Raw genomic sequence first — 21,686 nt, forward strand, 5'->3', positions numbered from 1 at the left:
ATCTGAGTTAGGTTCCCAGACTTGTGTTGGCATAGGCTGACGGCTGCCATGGTGCTTGCTTTGACTGTCACTGAGTGGGACTACTTGCTGATGACTGACACTATGCTGTTTGTGATGGCTGATTGGTGGTGACATTTGCCACTGGCTATCACTATGGTGTTGGTGCTGGCTGATTGGTGGAGATATTTGCCGATGGCTCTGTTGGTGTTGGCTGATTGGTGGAGACATTTGCCGACGGCTCTGTTGGTGCTGACTGATTGGTGGAGACACTTGCCACTGGCTATCACTGCTCTGTTCATATTGTCTTATTGGTAGATGTATTTTCCAACGGCTATTGCTTCTCTGTTCAGGGTGACTGATTGGTGGAGACACGGCACAACAGTTTTCATTGCTTTCATGGCCGCTGATTGATGGAGTCAGTTGCCAGTGTCTGTTATCACTTTTCTTGCGGCTGATTTGTGGAGTGGATTGCCGGTCGCTCTCAATGCTCTCCGAGTGGTTGCTATTCTGTTGTGCTTTCTGATTCAACACTGACTGATGTTTTTTGTCCGTGTGTTTCTCCTACAGAAAGATGACAAAAAATCAGCTGCTGATGGGGAGCAAAATGACAAAGATGCAAAGGCAGAGTCACAGGGTAAGGTGGGAAAGAGGGACAGCGATGTGCGTTTGGGAAAAGAGTTGGGAGAATCCAATGATGCAAAGTTGGGTACGGCTGGGAGCTGAGTTGAAAATACTGAACAATTTAAAAAAACTCGAATGACAAAAAAGATGAACAGCTTGTTCAGCCACCAAAGGCCTGGAGAATAGCCAAATATCAGTTTTTGCACCCAAGTTAATCATTTTATTCTTTGTGAGAGGCATCTAGACGAATACATGAATAGGATGGGAATGGAAGGATACAGACTCCATAAGTGCATACGGTTTTTGTTTAGGCAGGCATCATGATCGACGCAGGTTTGGAGGGCCGAAGGGCCTGTTTCTGTGCTGTACCTTTTTTTGTTCCTTGTTCTATGTTATTTGTGAAGACAGATTCAAAGTATGTATTTAATTGGTCAGCTATTTCTTTGTTCCCCATTATAAATTCCCCTGTTTCTTACTGTAAGGGTAACATTTGTCTTCACCATTCTTTTTCTCTTCACATACTTATAGAAACTTTTACAGTCTTTTTTTATGTTCCCCCCAAGCTTACTCTTGAACCTTATTTTCCCATTCTTAATCAATCCTTTAGTTCTCCTTTGCTGAAATCTAGACTCCCCCAAATCCTCAGGTCTGGTTTTTCTGGCCAATTTATCTGCCTCTTCCTTGGATTTAATACTATGCCTAATTTCCCTTGTAAGCCATGGTTTGGCCACCTTTCCCGTTTTACTTTGTGCCAGACAGGAATAAACAATTGTTGCAGTTCACCCATGCACTCCTTGAATGTTTGCCATTGCCTATCCATCGTCATCCCTTTAAATAACGTTTCCCAGTCCATCATAGCCAACTCTTACCATCGTAGTTTCCTTCATTTAGATTCAGGATCCTAGTCTCAGAATCAACTCTATCACTCTCCACCTTAATGAAAAATTCTATTATATTATGATTGCTCATCCCCAAGGCGTCTCACACATCTAGATTGCCAATTATTCCTTTCTCATTACACAATACCCAGTCTAGGATGGCCTGTTCGCTAGTTGGTTCCTCAACGTATTTGTCCAGAAAACCAACCCACATATACTCCAGGATTTCCTCCTCTACAGTATTGTGACTAATTTGATTTGCTCAATCTATATGCAGATTAAAGTCAACCATAATTATCGATGTTCCTTAATAGCAGGTGTCTCTAATTTCCTGTTTAATGCCATCCCCAACATCAACGCTACAGTTTGGGCATCTCTATAAAACGGCCACGAATGTTTTTCGTCCCTTACTATTTCTCAGCTCCACCCATACAGGTTCCACATCGTCAGAGCTAATGTCTTTCCTTACATTTGCATTAATTTCCTTTTTAACTAGCAATGCAACCCTACCGCGTTTACCTTTTTTGTCTCTTTCTAAATACTGAATACCTCTGGATGTTCAGTTTACATCTCTGGTCACCCTGCAGCCATGTCTCTGAAATCCCAACTATATCATATATTTTACATCTATGCGCGATTAATTCATTCATAAAGCCTTAAGGTTGGTCTTTTTAGCATTACATGTCCCATTCCCACTATTTTTCACTATGGCCCTGTTTGATTCTGGCCTTTGATTCCCCTGCCTATCCCTTTCTTTGTTTCCCTTTCTGTCTTTTGTTCTTGTCCCCGTTTCCCCCTCTTCTGTCTCCTTGCATCGGTTCCCATCCCCCTATCATTTTAGTTTAAACTCTCCAACTACTGGAATAAATGCTTCCCGATGACATCGGTCCCGGTCCTGCCCAGGTTTGTACTGTTCCCACCTTCCCCCGAACTGGTCCCAATGTCCTCGGAATGTGAAACCCCCCTCCTCGCACCATCTTTTCAGCTAAGTATTCATCTGATATTTCCTGCTATTTCTTCTCTGACTAGTATGTGGCACTGGTAGTATTCCTGAGATCACTGCCTTTGGGTCGTATCTTTCAACTTACTTCCTAACTCCCTACATTCTGCTTTTAGAGCCTCATCCCTTTTTTAACCTATGTCATTTGTACCAATGTACCGGCGGCACGGTAGCACAGTGGTTAGCACTGCTGCTTCACAGCTCCAGGGTCCCAGGTTCGATTCCCGGCTCGGGTCACTGTCTGTGTGGAGTTTGCACATTCTCCTCGTGTCTGCGTGGGTTTTCTCCGGGTGCTCCGGTTTCCTCCCACAGTCCAAAGATGTACGGGTTAGGTTGATTGGCTAGGTTTAAAAAAATTGCCCCATAGAGTCCTGAGATGCATAGGTTAGCGGGATTAGCGGGTAAATATGTGGGGGTAGGGCCTGGGTGGGACTGTGGTCGGTGCAGACTCGATGGGCTGAATGGCCTCCTTCTGCACTGTAGGGTTTCTATGATTTCTATGTGTACCATGACCACTGGCTGTTCACCCTCCCCGGCCAGAAGACATCTTTGACCCTGGCACTGGGGAGGCAATATAGCACCCTGGAGTCTCATTTGCACAGTAAGAAGTCTCACAACACCAGGTTAAAGTCCAACAGGTTTATTTGGTAGCAAATACCATAAGCTTTCGGAGCACTGCTCCTTCGTCAGATGGAGTGGAAATGTGCTCTCAAACAGTGCAAACAGACACAAAATCAAGTTGCAGAATACTGATTAGAATGCGAATCCTACAGCCAGCCAGGTCTAGCCAGGTCTCATTTGCAGCCATAGAAACACCTGTCCATTCTCCTTACAATTGAATCCCTTATAACTGTTGCATTTCCACACTTTTTACTCTCCCCCTGTGCAGCAGAGCCAAACATGGTGTAATGAATTTGGCTGTTGCTACTTTCCCCTGAGGCCATTTCCCCCAACAGTACCCAAAGCTGTATATCCGTTTTTCAGGGGAATGGCTAAAGGATTTACCTGCATGCCTGCCTAGACCTCTTGCTCTATCTGGTATTAGCCCGTCCTGCCTGGGGAATCTTAGCCTGCAGTGCGACCACCTCTCTATATGTGCTGTCCACAATACTCTCTGCCTCACAAATCCTCCTGGTGTCCCTAACCACCAGACCAGCTCTGAAACTCGGGCTTCCAGGAGCTGCAGCTGGAGACACTTCCTGCGCACATGCTGGTCCTGGGCACTGTCAATGTTTCCACTTCCCACATGGATACCACGGCTTTGAGCTCTCATGCCATGACTTATCCCTTTAAATTAAACCTTTTGGAAGATGTTCAATATCAAATAATATCAATTAATCTCAGGCCCTTCTTCCCTGGTCCTTGTTACTATAGAATATAGCTCTTACAAATTCTCGATCACAAAAAGACCGTACAAACAATAAGCGATAAAAGTACTTACCCGACTTTACCAACTACTTACTAGTCAGCTCTCTCCCTTGTAGCTTCTGCTGCTGCAGCAGGACAACGCCATGCTGAAGGTTTAAGAAGTTAGAAGCAAAGAAAAATAGCAAAAAGCACCTCTTTCCCCTCTGCATCAAATTCTCACTGTATTCCAAATGCCCACACTCACTCTGGCTGTGTCTCACTCAGGATGAGGTCTCTCCCACTGCTCGTGCACAAAGCTTGGATTTCTAAAGGATGGGCTCGCCTGAGTAATATTTTTTGATTCCTCCAGGGACTCAAATTGTCTAGGCTGAGAAGTCCCAGAATGCTTTTGATGAAGTTCCACATCAAAGCCTTCTAATTAAATTCAAGTCCATGGGAATATAGAATAGAACATGGGACTATGTTTAAAAACTTGGGGTATAATGTAGACAGTCTGGGAGGGAGGCAGTTTGTAATTCTATTCCAGAGGAAGGAGTAACAGAACAAAACCAGGAAGAGAGAAAATGAATTTTTACCACCCCAGCCGCCACGGGAATCGGAGCAGGCGAGGGCAAACAATGGGAAGTTCCGTTGACCTGGGGCGGGATTTTACGGTTTTGGGACGAGCGAGGCCCTAAAATCCCGTCCTTTGTGTCTGTGCTGGCTGATGAAGAGGTATCCATCCTAATCCCATTTTCTAGCTCAAGCGTGTGTTGCCCCAATGATGGTCTGTACCATGTTTCAGGTTAGCTTTGATTGGAACTTTCTGAGGAAAGGTCACAGACCTCAAATGCTAACTCTGGCTGCAATTCTCCGTGTGCATTTGCTGTGCTCACAAATCCTGTTATTGCCGCTAACTCTCATGAGAGGGCCATAACAGGATTTACAGTGGCAAAAACTCAGCTTGAGATTTTTCACACCAGATAAAGATTTAAATATTACTAAACGGCTTAATGCCTATGCTTCCAGGGCATTCGATGTTCTGTGTTGGGGCGTGTTCCCCTTGTCTGCCAGGGGTCCCAATGTCCATGGAGGGCATGGTGAGGAAGAGGAACCTTTAACATTACTTTGAGACTGGGGCGCCCTTTAAAAATGAGGCCCTGATCTCTGGAGCTGGTGCTTTTGGCTCTATTCAAGCCCACCCCGTCACAATGACAGCCTGCTTTTTTTTGACAATGTGTCATAAGATCTGGAGTGAAACCCAGCTGTGCTTCTGGAGCAAAACACTCCGGTTTTCAGTCAGACACTTGCCCATTTTTTAGGAAAATTCCGCCCTCTGTCTCTCTCTCCGCAGATGCTGCCTGACTTGCTGAGTATTTCCAGCATTTTCTGATGTCAAGCATTTGTACTTCAAGGGGGCGACTCTCCCATTCCGACCCGCTAATTTTTTGGCAGGTCGGGTCGGGAGATGCTCGCGTGCGCCAATTCGCGGGATTTGCGCATGCGTTTCCGACGCATGCGCGTCTCCCACCGCCGAAAATCCGGCGCAGTCGAGACTACGCAGGAAATCAGCGGAAGACCAGATGAGTAATTTTAATCTATTTTTAATGTTATTTGAATGTCATTATCGGGCCCAAGGCTGAATTCTCTGGGCCCGAAAGCGTCTCCCACTCCACCAGTACAAATTCACTCCAGCAGGGTTTAGAGTAGCACCCCACTTTTGGGGAACTAGCCACTGGAGTGAAGGGGGGCAATCGGGGTGCCCCACCCCCCCCAAGAGAGTTTGGTGGTGGGTGTGGTGACACCTGGGCATGGGCACCCTGGCAGTGCCAGCCTGTGCCTCCTGCCACTGCCCAAGGAGCAAAGTGTTCATGCCCAGGGGGCACCTTGGCACTGCCACTGGGCATGGGACAGTGCCAAAGGGTTGCAGTTTATTGGGGGGGAGCTTAGGGGGATGATTGGTGGGAGTGGGGGGGGGGGGGGGGGCTGGAGATCGGGGCGCTCCAGAACGGTGGGGCGGGGGGGTCGGGGCTGGCCCGGGAATGCATGTGGAGGCCGCGATCGAGCTGTGGGGACCGGAGGGGCAGCACTGCAGGGTTCCCAGGCTGGCCAGTGATCGAGCTGGCCAGCAAACAGGAGACTGACAGTTCGGGGCCACTACGTATGTCAGCCTCTGGCGTGAATAGGCCCTGCCCCCAAGCTTTGAATGATATTGATGATTGTGACCTCTGCATTGCCCAGAGTGTGGTAGATTCGAGTCTGAACTCCCACTGAAGAAACAATTGTGATTTACACCAGTATTCCCGCGAATTCAACACTTAGAATGTTTTTGGGAGAATCGCCCCCCAAATCTATGTTACCAGTTTATGTTCTTCCCTGCCTTAGAAAATGGTTCCTTCCTATTCAGTCTACCTAAAACCCTCAGAATTTTATACACCTCAATTAAATCTCCATTCAACCTCCTCTGCTCCAAACAAAACAACTCCAACATTTCCTTGCAACTAATTTTCCCCATTACTAGCAACAACCTTTAAAATCATCTCTGTACCACATTAACATCCTTACTGTAATCACAAAATCATAAGAAATGGAAGTAGGCCATTTGACCCATCAAACCTCTTCAGCCCACTCAGTAAAATCATTGCTGAACTGATTGTGGTTTTAACATCACTTTCCTGCCTGTGCCCTTTAACCCTCGACTCCCTTCAAAAATGTGTCTAACTCAGCCTTGAATATATTCAATGACCCAGCATCCACTGCTCTCTCAAAGATTAACGATACTGGCATGGTGATTTTTATACTTGCAAAGGTGTTAAACCCCTTACCACCACCACCTGAAAGTTCCCCTCAAGCCACTCACCATCCGAACTTGGAAATATATCGCCGTTCCTTCACTATCCTTGGGTGAAAATCCTGAAATTCCCTTCCTAACACCACATGGAGTGCAGCGATTCCAGAAGGCAGCTCATCACCACCTTCTCGAGGGCAACTAGGGATGGGCAACAAATCCTGGCCTAGCCAGTGAGGCCCACATCTCCCAAACATATTCTAAAAAGTCCTCTCTCACTCAGTTAACCCGGTCAGTTATTTCACACTGCTCCTCCTTGACTACAATGTCCCATTGTCCTCTCTTTTGTGAAGAAAAATGCAGAACATCCATTAAGAATCACATCCTCGATTTTCATACCTTTTTGATCTCAAACCATGACAAACTAGGCGAGGAATTGTAATGTCAGACATGGAGAGAATAATTACAGTAGAATAGACACACTACAGTGCAGAAGGAGGTCATTCAGTCCATTATGTCTGCACTGACTTTCTGACAGAACAATTTATCTCCGTAACTCCACATATTTACCCCGCTAATTCCCATAATTTACCTGTGAACCTGTGAACACTAAGGGACAATTTAGTATGGCCAATCCACCTTACCTGTACATCTTTAAATTGTGGGAGGAAACTAGAGCACCAAGAGGAAACCCAAACAGACATGGGGAGAATGTGCAAACTCCACACAGACAGTGACCCAAGGCTGGAATCGAACCTGGGTCCCTCACATTGTGAGGCAGCAGTGCTAACTACTGTGCCTCCATGCCACCAAGATGGTACAGGATTTAACATTAGTTGGGGGTTGGATTTGGAAAAGTTTTGCAGAGACCGGTACATGAATCACTGTCAGTTTGTTTTCAAATCTGGCTTGGAATGCTGGACAGCTATGATATCTTTGTGAAACTAAATGTTAAAATCGAAAGATCAGAAAACCAATTGAGTGCAGTTAAATGATTTGCAAAATAGTTTGGGAAAGATATGGATCTGTGCAGTCAAGGGACAAAGTGAAATTCAATCCTGATAAATGTGCACATTATGGTGCATTAGATATAATGTATCTAGGCTATGCTTTTAGTGGGTGGAATGCAAATAGCACAGGGATTTGCAAAGGGAGTGGGAGCAACAATGGACTGTTCACTCCTCCGTATGCTGATCAATTTAAAAAGAGATTGGGATCCCAACATCACCTCAAAAGATTCAGAAGAAGGTGCAATAATAACTTGCAAAGGGGAGTTGGAGAAATGCTTGCAGAGGAGAAATTCTCAGGGTTTTGGTTAAAGAGCAGAAAGATGGAACTCACTGGATAATTCTTTCAAATTCAAAGAATGGGAACAGGCACAATAAGTTGAGTGACCTCCTCCACAGCTCGCTGGTTCTGATATATTCTCTAAAGGTGATGCTGATCTAAGCACTGCACTGGTGAGGAATACCCGCTCAGTTCTTATCATTACCTACAAATTGGGACATATATAGATGGAGATGCTGCAAATGCCCAGCCTTTTGGGATACTGGAGAGGGAAAGTTTGAATTGTGACATGTTATAAGTGTAGCATGTTTGGGAGGAAGAGGTGACAATAGACCTGTAAACCCCCAAAACTCGCCTCTCCTGGTGAATTTCCTCACTTCATGTTTGTAGCAGACTAATTTTGAGAGATTAATTGCTCTGGTGAGTCAAAAACTCCATTATTATTGTATCACTGGGACTACGAGAATAGTAATGATCTCTTATCGTTTAGTAACTTCCATGTTCCTGAATACAAATGGGTTGAGTGACAAAGGAAGGTAAGAGAAAGAAACTGTCGTCTGGAGAGACAGACCAGAGGGCACCTCACCAACACACAATATAAATAATACAGATATAGAAAATTACTTTAAATTAAACCAGGGAAGTAAGATCAAATAAAAGCAAAATACTGTGGATGCTGGAGATACATGCATACAAAGATGCATATCAGGAGTAGGGCAGTTGAGTTTTAACACTTTTCTTTGATAATAACATGTAGATATTGCGACAAACCTGATCAGGAAGTGCCAGTGTTGATCCCATTTTGTGCACTTAGCGGTTTAGTCCTGCTGGAGGGAGAAGGTGATCCAATCAGTGTTTGATTTGTGAAAGGCTCTTATGGTTTCCACAGAAGCTGGTCCTGACAGTGTTAAGACCAATGCCATGGAAGGTCAGCCGGAGGCACCAGTTGAGCAGGAAGCTGGCGAGTCGTCTGTCAATGCCAAAGACTGCCCGTCACAGGATCATCCACTCGGAAAGTCGGGGTAAGTCGTAAAACAAAGGCATCGTTTGCATTGGTACGCTTTCACAGCAAAAGACAACTGAGCTGGAAGCAGTGCACCTTCACCATGTGGGAGTATTCATTCAAAACCTGTTCATTTTTAAAATTCACCCAATTAATAGTCCATTAGGATTGGCTTCCTCTCAACACCCCCCCACCCCCTCACCTAAACCTGTGATTCTGTTTTTGACAAGATAAGAGATCATTTGGCCCTTTCTTGCCTTCTATAGATTACATTCCCCATCATAAGCAATATTTCAAAGGCACTCAGCATCTGATCGAAGGACCCGGCATCAGAAAGGGAGAGCCCAGAACTGGCTGAAAGCTTATCTTACTGAAAGCAGAAGGCTCAGGGTTCAAGTTCTTGGCAATATGACAGTGGAAATGAGGTACAATAATTGGCTGCTTCTCTCACCTTTACATATTCTCTTTGAGGCCTGAATCATCAAATCCCAATTGGATTTATTAATTTATTCAATATTTATGGTCTTAGATTTAAACTCCCCACAGCTGGAAATATCGGGGGAAATTTTATGGAGGTGACAGGTGAGCCAGCTGAAAAGCTGGTGACAGAGCCACGTTGTCTCCTTTCGGAGAGACCCACCAAATCACAAGCCACTTGAGAAGCCGCGAGTGGGCCTTCCACAGGATCAGGACCCCGGGGATTGGTGGGGGGTGAGCTGCCAGCCAAACGGCAGCAGCTCTCTTGTTCAGCGCCCATGGGGAAGTGGTGGCTGCTGCAGAAACAACACTGCTAGGGGCCCAGGATCGCAGAATGACCCAGGCCAGAGGTAAGTGATGACAGGAGAAATTTTGCAGGGTGAGGGTCAGGGGTTACTGGTCGTGGTGGGCAGCAAGGGGTGGGCTCTCTGTGGGCCCTGCCTTTCTGATGCCGAGTCTCTTGATCATGGTGCTCAGTTCCTTTTGAATGAGGGTCTCCCCCCACCAACCACAAACAAACACCCAAGGATTTTCTGTTCATAATACCCACACGGTTACAGACCTACCCACTGCTGGGTTGATAAACAGAGGGGGGATAATTGCACAGTTAAGAATCAACCACACTGCTCTGGGTCTGGAGTCACATGTAGGCCAGACCAGGTGAGGACGGCAGATTTCCTTCCCTAAAGAACATTAGCGAACCAGATGTATTTGTACAATAATTGATGATAGTTATTATTGGCCATCCTATTCCAGATTTACTAATTGAATTTAAATTACACCAGTTTACTAGTCCATTGATGTGACCACTAAGCCACCATCTGAACTCTGTTTACCCTGTTTTACTACCTAATCCCTGATACCCCTACCCAAAATTCTTATCAATCTAAGCTCTAAAATTTCCATGTGACCCATCCCTCACCCCCGTCTGTGGTGAACCATCGTTGGTTCACCACTGGGGTTGTTATTGTGTTACTGTTGGGCTAGGGTGTTGTTGTTATGGGGGTTGTACTATGTTGTTGGGATAGGGTGTTTACCTGTCCTAAGTGTTATCATGGCACACTCCAGTGGGGTCCCGCCTCCGGTGGCAGGGTATAAGACCCCCTGCTCCGGCAGGACCCCTTCAGTCTGAACGGGTGAATTTGTGTTAGTAGTTTCATTGTTAATGTATTAAAGCCTTCAGTTCTAAAGCCTTGTTTCCGGGTGCTCATTGAGGTGCATCAATTTAATACATTAACTGAGAATATGGAACAGATCCTAAAACCGGATCGTCTGACACTGGACCCACGTGCGGTCGGTGCAGCTAACACGTTCGAACATTGGTGGAAGTGCTTCGAGGACTACCTGGCAGCCTCGGTAGCTATCACTACAGACAGTGATAGACTCCAGGTCCTCCACGCAAGGGTAAGCGACACGATTTACCTAGCCATTCGTGCAGCTTCCACTTACCAGGGTGCCGTCGAGCTCCTAAAGAATAGGTACATTACGCCACCCAACGAGATTCACGCTCGTTATCTCCTCGCTACACGACGTCGGCAGTCGGGCGAGACCATAGAAGACTACGCCAATGAACTCCTGCAGCTTGCCAGGGGTTGTGACTGTAAGGATGTCTCCGCCGAGCAGTACATGCAAGACCTCGCCCGAGACGCGTTCGTAGCAGGGGTAGGGTCCTCGTACATCAGACTTAAATTATTAGAAAAGGGGAAACTCAACTTGACCCAGGCAATGGGGATGGCCGTGAGGTTGGAGGCGGCGTCGAAGAGCTTGGCGCTGTACCCCGAGGACCACGTGCAGTCAACGTGGTTGGAGCAAGCTCTGCTCCCTCCTCGCCCCGCGAACCCGCGCTCCCAGATCGATTCGACGACGGCGGCAGCTCCAGGTGGCCAGCGATGCTATTTTTGCGGTGGGGCCAAGCATCCACGGCAACAGTGTCCGGCAAGAACGGCAATCTGCAGCCAGTGCGGTAAAAAAGGCCACTACGGCAAAGTCTGCAGGTCCAAACCTAAAAACGGCAGTGCAGCTTGTAACCCTCCAGAACGGAGACCATCTCTTTCGGCGCTGCAGTACCCACGAGGTCCGACCACGTGCGATCTCAGGACGGCGCCATCGTGGCAGACAGAGGAGGAGGAAGACCACCAGGAGTCGCTGCGCTTGGAGCCCTCGGCCACATGCGATTCATGGGGGCGGCCATCATGGTCCACGACGACTAGGAGCGACCAGCAGGGGTCCTCAGCATCCACATCGGCAGCATGCAGCAGCGACCAGCAGGGGTCCTCAGCATCCACATCGGCAGCATGCAGTGACGCCCAGGGGCCAACGGTGGCGTCGATCTCTCTGGATCAGACCAGGCATTACAGACTGGAACATTCCATGATGGAGGTAAAGGTTAGTGGCAGAACTGTGAATTGTCTGTTTGACAGTGGGAGCACCGAAAGTTTCATACACCCTGAAACTGCTAAAAGGTGTGGACTCCGGGTTCTCCCTGCCAAACAGACAATTTCCATGGCATCACAGTCCCGGTCTGTACCGATCCAAGGACGATGTATGGTAACTCTTGAGGTACAGGGCACAGTTTACGAGCAATACAGGCTCCTTGTGCTACCTCACCTTTGCGCGCCAATTCTCCTCGGACTAAACTTTATGGCCCACATGAGGAGTGTGATCCTACAGTACGGTGGGCCACTCCCTTCACTGGCAGTAGGGAACCAGCCGCAGCCTCCAAATTGCCCAAAGCGCCCCGCGTGCAATCTATCCACCCTGAAGATCACGACACCATCCCTTTTTAAAAATCTGGTACCTGGCTGCAAGCCCATCGCTACTAAAAGTAGGCGTTACAGCGCTGAGGACCGGATCTTTATTAGATCTGAGGTTCAGCGGCTCCTCAAGGAAGGGATCATACAGGCCAGTGCTAGTCCGTGGAGAGCGCAGGTCGTGGTAGTCAAAAGCGGGAACAAACCTCGGATGGTCATCGACTATAGTCAGACCATTAATAGATACACGCAGCTGGATGCGTATCCTCTCCCGCGCATTTCTGATATGGTCAATCAGATTGCGCAGTACCGAGTGTTTTCTACCATAGACCTTAAGTCCGCCTACCATCAACTCCCCATCCGCACAGAGGACCGACAATATACGGCTTTTGAGGCGGATGGTCGTCTATACCAATTCCTCAGGGTTCCATTTGGTGTCACCAATGGGGTCTCGGTCTTCCAGCGTGCTATGGACCGAATGGTGGACCAGAACGGGTTGCGAGCTACCTTCCCGTACCTGGATAACGTCACCATCTGCGGCCATGACCAGCAGGACCACGACACGAATCTCCAACACTTTCTACGCACTGCATCTCGCCTGAATCTGACCTATAACAGGGAGAAGTGCATATTCCGTACGCATAGGTTAGCCATCCTCGGATACGTGGTGGAAAACGGGGTCATTGGCCCTGATCCAGACCGTATGCGCCCACTCACTGAACTTCCCTTGCCCGCTAGCACGAAAGCACTGAGGAGATGCCTCGGGTTCTTTTCGTATTATGCACAGTGGGTCCCCAACTACGCGGACAAAGCTCGTCCGCTCATTAAGTCCACGACCTTCCCACTTACGCCGGAGGCCCAATTGGCCTTCAAGGTTTTGAAAAGCGACATCTCGAAAGCCACGATGCACGCGGTGGATGAATCCATCCCTTTCCAGGTGGAGAGTGATGCATCGGACTTCGCCCTAGCTGCCACACTAAACCAGGCAGGCAGGCCCGTCGCGTTTTTTTCCCGCACCCTTCAAGGCCCAGAGATTCGGCACTCAGCGGTGGAAAAGGAGGCTCAGGCCATTGTGGAGGCAGTCAGACACTGGCGCCATTACCTGGCAGGTAAGCGGTTCACCCTGATCACGGATCAACGATCCGTGGCGTTTATGTTCAGTAAAACGCAGAGGGGCAAGATCAAGAACGATAAGATCTTGCGGTGGAGAATTGAGCTCTCCACCTATAATTACGATATTATGTATCGTCCAGGGAAGCTCAATGAGCCCTCGGATGCCCTCTCGCGCGGAACATGCGCCATCATGCAGGAGGACCACTTGAAGGCTCTCCACAATGATCTGTGTCATCCTGGAGTCACCAGACTCTACCACTTCATAAAAGCCCGCAACCTACCCTACTCGGTGGAGGAGGTCAGGTCAGTTACTAGAAGTTGTCGGATTTGCGCAGAATGCAAACCACACTTTTATCGACCAGACCGGGCACATTTGGTCAAGGCCACTCGCCCTTTTGAGAGGCTGAGTGTAGATTTTAAGGGCCCCCTTCCCTCAACGGATCGGAATGTCTATTTTCTTAACATAATAGACGAATTTTCCCGGTTTCCGTTTGTTTTCCCCTGTGCGGACACGTCGACTGCCACCGTCATCAAGGCATTCAGTGAGCTTTTTACCCTGTTCGGGTACCCCTGCTATATTCATAGCGACAGGGGCTCGTCGTTCATGAGCAACGACTTGAGGCAATTCCTGCTCTCATTCGGGATTGCCTCTAGTAGAACCACGAGCTACAACCCTAGGGGTAACGGACAGGTGGAAAGGGAGAATGCTACAGTCTGGAAGGCTGTCCTACTGGCACTGAAATCCAAGGGCCTTCCAGTCTCCCGGTGGCAGGAGGTCCTTCCAACTGCGCTCCATTCTATCCGCTCCCTCCTGTGTACGGCAACCAATGCTACTCCCCACGAGAGGATGTTCTCATTCCCTCGGAAGTCATCCTCGGGGACCTCATTGCCAGCCTGGTTGACGTACCCAGGACCCGTCCTTCTGCGGCGCCATGTGAGGGCTCGCAAGTCCGACCCCTTGGTCGAACCGGTCCAACTCCTCCACGCCAACCCTCAGTATGCCTATGTGGCATATCCTGACGGGCGAGAGGACACTGTCTCCATTAGAGACCTGGCGCCCGCAGGGGACGTAGCAACTCCTGTCGCTCCTATTCCCCCAGTCACAGATCCACTACTCCTCATTACTTCCCCAGACGTGGCGCGGTCAGCACCAGGACCAGTGCATAACACTTTTACTCCCAGGTACAGCTTGCCTGAGACTCGGAGATCGGCGCCACCATCATCACCACCACCACCACCACCAAACGTTCCAGGATCCCCTACACCATCGCCTCATCAGGGCCGGCCGGCCCGGGAGTCTTTGAGGGGACAGCCAGATGTTGTTTTGAGAGAGCCACCGCAAGCACCTGCTCCGGTTTCGCAACCGGTGTTGAGAAGATCGCAGCGTCGTTGTGGTCCTCCAGACCGTCTGGACTTGTGAATCCTGTTATTTTTTTTGTCATTGTCTGTTTTCATCCACCCCGCCACCTTTGGTTCCTAAAGGAGGGGTGAATGTGGTGAACCATCGTTGGTTCACCACTGGGGTTGTTATTGTGTTACTGTTGGGCTAGGGTGTTGTTGTTATGGGGGTTGTACTATGTTGTTGGGATAGGGTGTTTACCTGTCCTAAGTGTTATCATGGCACACTCCAGTGGGGTCCCGCCTCCGGTGGCAGGGTATAAGACCCCCTGCTCCGGCAGGACCCCTTCAGTCTGAACGGGTGAATTTGTGTTAGTAGTTTCATTGTTAATGTATTAAAGCCTTCAGTTCTAAAGCCTTGTTTCCGGGTGCTCATTGAGGTGCATCACCGTCTAACAGGTTTTTTGGGGGGGTTGGGAGGTGGGGGGGGGGGGGGGGGGGGAAGAGACAGATCCAAATTCCCTTTGTGTGAAATGTTTTTTGACATCACCCCAGCAGCCAAACTCTTCATTTTAATGTTAGCCTCTCTTATTCTGGACTCCTTCCACCAGGAAAAATAGTGGCTATATATCCTATCAAATTATTTTAATCATCCCTGAACACCTCAGTTAAATTTCCCCATAATTGTCTGTACTGAAGAGAATACAAGCTGAGTCAATCAACCTTGCCTCATCATTTACCTTTTTCAGCCCCATCTGTGCTGACTAGAGGTTGAACTGGAAGCTGTTGCACTTAGACTGAGCTTAGGATGGTGGTGGGGTTGACGGGAGTTGGGGGGCACAAATGGGGAGGCAGGATGAGAGATGAGGAAGAGGAAACTAAAAACCAGCTTCTTATACTCATTAGGGTGCCGCCAAAAGAAGATGGCTTTGAGAAACAAGCTGTCCTCACCAATGGAGTCCAGTCAAACAAACAGCAAAATGGGATTTGTCCCAAGGAGGAGGCATCACAGGACTTTGAAGAGATTGTGGAGCTCTCTAATCACACAGGCTGTTTAAAGGAGACTGTGGACAGTAACAGGGAGAAAGAATGTCTCAGCAGTCTGACAGCTGACGAGATTCCAGTCAATCCCATCATTGCGTTTGAGGAGGAAAGTTCCTTCATTAAGAAAACAACAGGAATTCAATCCCAGCATGTGGCAGGTATGGAAAAGAGAGAGAGGCTGTGTATGGACTTGTGTGATAGAGCGAGAGAAAGAGACTAAGGGGGTGGGGGCAGTGTGTGTGTGTGTGTTTGTGTGGACTTGTGTGAGAGAGAGAAAAATAGACGGGGGTGGTATGCGTGCATGTGTAAGAGACGGAGCTGTATGAATATGGGAATGGGCTTATGTGAGAGAGACTAGGGGTGTGTTTGTGTGTGTGTTTGTGTGAGAGCAAGGGGATGTGGGTGTGTGTGAGAGGAGTTTTTATATTGCTCACTGAAATTTCAGCATCTGACAATTGAGTGTCAGTCATGAGGAAAACAAAACTGCTTTCCTAACCAATGGAATCGATGCAAATTGTTTAATTTATTTATAGGCTGCACAGGAGAGGTATGTATTTCAATGAAATATAAAAATTGGTAACCCCTGTCTATGCTGTGGGGGGTAGTGAGAAACATTGAACATGGCCTGAATTTTACTCTGGTGGCATCTGAAGTCGGCATGGATGGGAGTGGATATGAAACCCACTCCAGACCCAGATAACGTTGTCAACGTGCTATTGCACTGGGTGGACAGGTAACAATGATCCAGTATGAAACTCGCTCTGTGAAAGACTGAATGCTGCCAGGGAGAGCGGGCACTGAGAAACAGAGGGTGTGGGCTGGCATTTCCAGTGCGCTCCCTCAGGGGGACAGCCACTGTGGAGCTGTCCCAGAGAGCTACTGACATGTAAAAAAAAAATCAATGGAAAAACTCTCCTGTGAGTGAGTGTCTAGTTAGCACATCCAAACACAAACCTCAGTCATAGAATCATAGAATCCCTACAGTGTAAAAGGAGGTAATTCAGCCCATCGAGTCTGCACCGACTATAATCCCACCCAGCCTCTATCCCCATAACCCCATGCATTTACGCTGCTAATCCCCCTGATACTAAGGAGCAATTTAACATGGCCAATCCACCTAACCCGCACATCTTTGGACAGTCCCCAGACACATTTGTGCATTTTATTTCAGCCCTGACTTTCATATGAGCCTGACATCAGTGGTGGGGAAGCTTTTGGAGAAGATACTGAGGGACAGGATATATGCACATTTGGAAGAAAATGGACTAGTTAGTGACAGGCAGCATGGTTTCGTATGAGGAAGGCAAGTCTCACCAACTTGACTGAATTTTTTGAAGAAGTGACAAAGATAACTGATGAGAGAAGAGCTGTGGATGTAGTTTATATGGACTTTAGTAAGGCATGTGACAAGGTCCCACATGGCAGACTGGTACAAAAACTAAAATCACATGGGATTCGGGGTGGGCTGGCTAGATGGATACAGAACTGGCTTGGTTATAGAAGACAGAGAGTAGCAGTGGAAGGATGTTTTTCAGAATAGTGATCTGTAGTAAGTGCAAGCATGGGGCCTTTGTTGTTTATAGTATATATGAATGATCTGGAGGAAAATATAGAAGGTCTGATTAGTAAGTTTACAAATGATACGAAGATTGGTGGAGTTGCTGATAGTGCCAGGGATTGTCAGGAGAAATAACAGGATATAGATAGATTGGAGACTTGGGCACAGAAAAAGCAGATGGAATTTAATCCGGACAAATGTGAGGTGATGCATTTTGGAGGATCAAATTTAGGTATGAATTATACTGTAAATGGCAGAACCCTTAGGAACATTAACGTACAGAGGGATCTGGGCGTGCAGGTCCACTATTCCCTAAAAGTGGCAGCATAGGTGGCCAAGATGATTAAGAAAGCATTTGGCATGCTTGCTTTCATCAGCCGGGGAATTGAGTTGGGAAATCATGTTGCAGCTATATAAAACCTTGGTTAGGCTGCATTTGGAGTATTGCGGCAGTTCTGGTCGCCACACTACCGGAAAGACGTGGAAGCTTCGGAGAGAGTGCAAAGAAGGTTCACCAGGATGTTGCCTGGTCTCGAGGGTGTTGGCTATGAGGAGAGGTTGAATAAAGACAGAGGCTGAGGGGAAACCTGATAGATGTCTACGAAATGATGAGAGGCATGGACAGGGTGGATAGTCGGAGGCTTTTTCCCAGGGTGGAAGTGTCAATTACAAGGGGCACAGGTTCAAGGTGAGAGGGGAGATGTACGGAGAGAAGTTTTTCATGCAGAGAGTGGTGGGTGCCTGGAACGCGCTGCCATGGGAGGTTGGTGGAAGCAGGCACATTAGCAAGATTTAAGAGGCATCTGGATGGGTAGATGAATAGGGAGGGGATAGAGGGATACGGGCCGAGTAAGGACAGAAGATTTTTTTTAGTTTAGTTAGGGGATCATGATTGGCACAGGCTTCGAGGGCCGAAGGGCCTGTTCCTGTACTGTACTTAAATTTACTCTTTGTTCTTTCTAAACCAGGTTGTTACAAAGATCTGTGCCCCATGCTAACTGCAGTATAACTCCCATCCCTTTTGGGCAGAGTATAATCACAGTGCCCTTGTCTGTATCTCTGGTGGTAATGACTTTCTGTTTTATTTCAGAAATCCTCTGAAGGCCCGAGAGAAGAAACCTCCTCTCCCCTCCGCTCCCCCCTCCCCTCCGCTCCCCCCTCCCCTCCGCTCCCCCCTCCCCTCCGCTCCCCCCTCCCCTCTCCTCCCCCTCCCCTCTCTCCTCCCCTCCCCCCTCTCCTCCCCTCCCCCCTCTCCTCCCCTCCCCCCTCTCCTCCCCTCCCCCCTCTCCTCCCCTCCCCCCTCTCCTCCCCTCCCCTCCGCTCCGCTCTCCCCTCCCCAGGCCATCACGCACGGCTTGCTACTCGGTGTTGGATCTGGAAGTGATCGCAGGAGCTCACCACACTAAAGGGGAAGAGACACGAACAAGGTGTTATTATTATGCACCTTCCAAAGGACTGCAAAATCCTCACGTCTCCAAGCGACACTTCCTTTTACTTTGTTGTGTTGTTTTTATTTTAAGTGTTTTTAAAAAGTGTTTACGGAAAAGTAACTTCCACATGAACAGATGGTGGGGTTAAACAAAAACCCGGAAGATTATAGAGTGACCTTGTGGAAGATGCAGCCATTCCCACAGCCTTCCTTCACTCGTACTATACACAGCGTGCTGACACGATGCTGTCCCTAATGTGCACCTTATTAAAACTGACACTAATTCAATATAGTCGGTGAAGAGGAAAAGGCACTCGGACGGACGAGAGTGTGGCAGAGCGATGGTTATTGTATCACTGGTGATCACGTTCTTATTTAACTTGAAATTATAATAAACTGCTGGGTACAATGTATGTGAATAATGTAAATAAACCCCTCAGTGTTACGGCAGGAAGCCGCATGACTGCATCGTCTGATTGGCCCTATTCTTGCTTTCAGCCCCATCCTCCATCCTTGTAAATCCTCCCCAAATTTCCAAACTGCTAATTCAGCAGGTGTGAGAAGTTATGGTTGGAGGAACAGTATTTAGTGTGCCACACTGATGGAGAGAAGGGAATTAGTAACACACTGGACTTAGTGAAGAGGATCCTGATAGGGCAGGATTTTACGGCTTTGCTCATCCTGAAACTGTAAACTCCTGCCCGAAGTCAATGGACCTCCCCATTGTCCGCCCCTCGCCCGCTCTGATTCCAGTGGCGGGTGGGGCGTTAAACTTCCAGCCATAGTGTCTGTCTTCCTACCTCTGAAAACAGAGTTCAAAACCTTTCCAAAGAGGAGCCTTATGATTCCGTGTCTCTCTCTCATCATTCTTGCACATCCAGTGTGTTTATTTCTTGCACCGTGTACTTTTAAAAGCTCACTCTGTCTTTCACTCACTCACACGCTAATCCTCTTGCTCATACTCACTCTAACTCTCTTGCACTCATCTTGGAAGGAAAAGTCTGAGTGAGTGAGAGAGAGGAGACACAAAAGATTGATTGTGTCTGAAATATGGAAATGGGATGGGTAACTTTTTTAGCTCCCTCATTCTTTCACTCACTCCCCCACGCACATGTTCTCTTGCTCAGACACTTGTTCCCTCACTCATATGCTGATTCATACTGGGGTAGCCTTAATGCCTCCCTGATGGCAGTACCTGAGATCTAAATCATTGTTGTCCACTCGCTATCTAGGCACAAGAGTGGTGGTAGTGACGCAGTTTAGTCACTTGCACCAATGAGCCTTGGGAAGTTCCAGCAGTGCATCTTGTAGTTCGTACTCACTGCTGCCACTGTGTATCAGTAATGGAGGGAGTGGATGTTTGTGGATGGGGTCGCAATCAAGCAGGCTGCTTTGTCCTGGATGGTGTCAAGTTTCTTTAGTGTTGTTGGAGCTACACTTATCCAGGGAAGTGGAGAGTATTCAATTGCACTCCTGACTTGTGCCTTGTAGATGGTGGACAGGCTTTGGGAGAGTCAGGAGATGAGTTAGTCAGTGCAGGATTCCTAACCTTTGACCTTCTCTTGTAGCCACAGTATAGGGCTATTCCAGTTCAGTTTCTGCTTAATGGTAACCCCCCCAGGATGTTGATACTGGGGCATTCAGCAATGGTAATGCCATTGAATGTCAAGGGGTGATGGTTAGATCATCTCTTGTTGGAGATGGTCATTGCCTGGCACTTGTGTGGCACAAATGTTACTTGCCACTTCTCAGCTCAAGCCTGGATATTGTCCAGTTCTTGCTGCATTTGAAAACAGATTGCTATGGTATCTGAGGAATCGCGAATGATACTAAACATTCAGTCATCAGTAAACATACCAATTTCTGACCTTATGATAGAAGGAAGGTCATGATGAAGCTGCTGAAGATGGTTGAGCCAAGGAAACTACCCTGAGGAACCCCTGCAGTGATGTGCTGGAGCTGAGATGATTGACCTCCAGTCATCATGACCATCTATCTTTGTACCAGATATCAACATCATTGAATCCCTACTGTACAGAAGGAGGCGAGTCAGCACTGACTCAGCATCTTAACCAGACCCCCACACGCCACTCCTACCTGATCTCCCCGTAATCCCCTACTCCACCTTACCTACACATCTTTGCACACTAAGGGGAAATTTACTAAGCCCAATCATCTAACCTGCAGCTCTTTGGATTGTGGGAGGGAACTGGAGCACCCAAAGGAAACCCACGCAGACACAGGAAGAATGCAAACTCCACACAGACAGTTACCCAAGTCCCTGGTGCTGTGAGGCAGCAGTGTTAACTAGTGTGCCACCATGCCACTCTATGACTCCGACCAACTGAGAGTTTTCCCCGATTCCCATTGACTCCAATTTTGCTAGGATTCCTTGATGCCACACTTAGTCAAATGTTGCTTTGATGTCAGTCAGTCACTCTCTCTTCAGCTCAGGAGATCAACACTTTTATTCATGTTTGAACCAAAGGCTGTAATAAGTTCAGGAGCTGAGTGACCCTGGCGGAATCCAAACTGAGCATTCACGAGTAGGTTATTGCTGAGTAAGTGCCACTTAGTAGCACTGTTGATGATCCTTCCCATCTCTTTACTGATGTGGCACAGTGGTTAGCGCTACTGCCTCACAGTACCAGGCATCTGGGTTTGATTCTGACCTTGGGTGACTGTGTGGCGTTTGCACATTCTCCCTGTGTCTGTGTGGGTTTCATCCACAATCCAAAAATGTGTGGGTTAGGTTGATTGGCCATGATCAATTGACCCTTAGTGACAGATGGATTAGCAGGGTAAATATGTGGGGTTACGGGAATAGATCCTGGGTGGATTGTTGTTGGTGCAGACTCGATAAGCCAAATGGCCTCCTTCTGCACTGTAGGGATTCTATGATTGAGAGTAGACTGATGGGATGGTAATTGGCTAGGAAGGATTTGTCCTGTTTCTTGTGTACAGGACATACCTGGGCAATTTTCCACATTGCTGGGCAGATGCCAGCGTTGTAACTGTACAGGAACAGTTTGGTTAGGGATATGGCAAATTCT

General features: G+C 47.9%; 1 protein-coding gene across 9 annotated transcripts in view; it reads left to right on the plus strand.

Annotated features, from left to right (window-relative positions):
• The window catches only part of LOC144509220 (ensconsin-like), a 176,650-nt gene extending 157,554 nt beyond the window's left edge, over nt 1–19,096 (plus strand). For 8 of the 9 annotated variants that reach the window (XM_078237726.1, XM_078237725.1, XM_078237729.1 and 5 more), the window contains 4 exons: nt 568–634; nt 8,811–8,943; nt 15,509–15,804; nt 18,295–19,096. In XM_078237726.1, the coding sequence (XP_078093852.1) occupies nt 568–634; nt 8,811–8,943; nt 15,509–15,804; nt 18,295–18,305 (507 nt within the window). In that variant the 3' untranslated portion in view covers nt 18,306–19,096. The remainder of the gene's footprint in view (nt 1–567; nt 635–8,810; nt 8,944–15,508; nt 15,805–18,294) is intronic. The other variant, XM_078237724.1, reaches the window with a different exon arrangement.
• The last annotated feature ends 2,590 nt before the right edge of the window (nt 19,097–21,686 follow it).

The sequence above is a fragment of the Mustelus asterias genome, chromosome 21, assembly GCF_964213995.1.
Source record: "Mustelus asterias chromosome 21, sMusAst1.hap1.1, whole genome shotgun sequence".
Taxonomy (NCBI): domain Eukaryota; kingdom Metazoa; phylum Chordata; class Chondrichthyes; order Carcharhiniformes; family Triakidae; genus Mustelus; species Mustelus asterias.